Source organism: Elephantulus edwardii, unplaced genomic scaffold, assembly GCF_000299155.1.
Source record: "Elephantulus edwardii isolate Elephantulus edwardi_28Jun2011 unplaced genomic scaffold, EleEdw1.0 scaffold00086, whole genome shotgun sequence".
NCBI lineage: Eukaryota > Metazoa > Chordata > Mammalia > Macroscelidea > Macroscelididae > Elephantulus > Elephantulus edwardii.
In genome coordinates, this window is record NW_006399836.1 from 3,859,922 (window position 1) to 3,862,020 (window position 2,099).

At 39.3% G+C, this 2,099-nt stretch overlaps 1 protein-coding gene across 1 annotated transcript in view; it reads right to left on the reverse strand.

Moving 5' to 3' along the window:
* Nucleotides 1-2,099, reverse strand: part of EP300 (E1A binding protein p300) — a 64,866-nt gene that overhangs the window by 25,152 nt on the left and 37,615 nt on the right. Inside the window, exons 16-17 of the mRNA XM_006890188.1 lie at nucleotides 1,170-1,288; nucleotides 1-234 (exon numbers count right to left, since the gene is read on the reverse strand). The exon at nucleotides 1-234 is cut by the window's left edge and continues 1 nt beyond it. Of these exons, the coding sequence (XP_006890250.1) occupies nucleotides 1-234; nucleotides 1,170-1,288 (353 nt within the window). The remainder of the gene's footprint in view (nucleotides 235-1,169; nucleotides 1,289-2,099) is intronic.

Sequence of the window (2,099 nt, forward strand, 5' to 3'; positions counted from 1 at the left end):
GCCACAACAATATCCAAGGCTTTGCATGACTGGGTCAATTTCTTGTTCAAAGACCTCAGAAAGCTTGGAGCAGTATTTATACACCCGCGATGTCTTCCGATTATATAACCAAGCGTTATTAAACATAAGCCAAATGTCATCCACATACTGCCATGGCTCTTGGTACTGTCCAGTGTCTAACTTTCTCTTGATGGTAGACAGATCCATGGGGCTCTTCACAATATCAAAGTAATCCTAGATGGACAAGTGACACCAAACAACATTACCCAGGAGTCAGGTCCTGGTACAGGATCTTCCTACTGTTACCACTCTCTAATACACTGACGACTACAGAGTGTTTGATTCCCAAACAGGTGAGTGAGGTGCATAATTTTTGCTTTTACTGGACACAGAGACTGATGCTGTACAGCTACTATAATTTCCAGAAAGTGGGTTGATGATAGACAACAGTATTTCAAATACGATACTATCATCTATAAGATATTAAAAACATAGATGTCAAAGACTTTGAAAAATTTTCAAACTAAGTGGAGCTCACATGATAAAGAGTGTAGGGATCCACCTAAGGTCCCAGTAAAGTACAGGAAAGGTTCTTAAATGGTTTCACTTTCAGAAGTACTCCTCTCTGCAAAGTTTTGGCTATCTTATCCATTACCACTTTAAACGCTCAAATGTAACCAAACTAAGTAGTGTATAAAGACACAAGGTAACCTAGGGGTATCTTTTCTGTCATGATCTACTCAAATGATAAAAATAAATGAGAAATTCAAGGAGTTAACAATTCCACTACTAGGATGCATCCTAACAGACTTTTACATGGCCATAAAAAGAAAAGTATGGATTTATGCTACAACTTTAGGGGAAAATAAAGTCAAAGTGACATTCAAAAGGTCATATATTGTAGGATTCCATTTTTATGAAATACCCAGAGGCAGGTCCAGAGACATCAGTTCAAGGGTGCCTGGGGCGGTGGCCATGTGTGGGAGGAAATGAGTGACTGCTGAAAGGAGAGTTTCTTCTGTGGGTAGTAACTTTCTAAAATGGACTTTCCTGATGAATACATTAACATGACTGAACTGTATACATTTAATTGCACAGTATTTGAATTATACCTCAATAAAACTGTCACTAAAAAGAAACAAACCCTAGAAGCCCAACCACATACTCACAGGGATTCCTAGGAGCTGAGGGTCCACAGGCTGACGAAAAGGAAGGGATTCTGGGTCCTGCCGGTAAAGTGCCTCCAAGGTTGGCATCAGGGCCTGTCGTAATTCTTCCGGCTTGAAAACTTTTAAGAAGAGTATATTTAAAATTAAGATTAAACATAAAGAAAATAATAATTAAGGTCCAACCCTAAAAGCCATCTCTAGAATCACAAAATACGAATGGACTGAACTACCTGTCCTCATAGTGACTTCCAGAAAGAGACAGAACCCAAATGCTTCAGGTGGTAACCACAACAATAGCATGTCTTATCACCATGCAACAGCCTATACAGCTCATTTTTTTAGTAAAATAATTCCACTAAGATAAGCTTGAACAAGAAGAAAAGGAATGTCTTTAATAACGCATGAAGGAGAAAAAACAAAATCATATATCCTGTCAAACATTCTTGTAGGCGGTATATCATTGGTCTGTGTATTGGTGTAGAGGTAACTTGTGGTTGCTGTGATGCTGAACACTGGGACACTGAGGTGCCAAACGTGGTCATGTTTAGCCATGGTGGACAGTGTTTGCTGGACCTTCCCAACTAAAACAAGCCTGGAAGCAGGAGCGGCATCCACTTCAGAAATGGCTTGCCTCCACAAACTATGTAAGAACAGTGCTCAGGCCTTTCATTCATAGGGTCGCTATGAGTCGTCTATGACTCGACAGCACCTAACAATAACAACAGGGAGGACAATATGAGAAGACGGCTGTTACACTAGAACACTTGCAATCAATGTCTTCATATTCAACTCTATGAACGGTGGAAAACCTCACCTAAAACTTATTAAAAAGGGTATTAAAAAAACCCCAAACTTCTCAAGAATACTTTTAAAAGACACAGAATACTTTAAAGTTTTAACAATCCTCTTAAAAGGTACTGGTAGCATAGG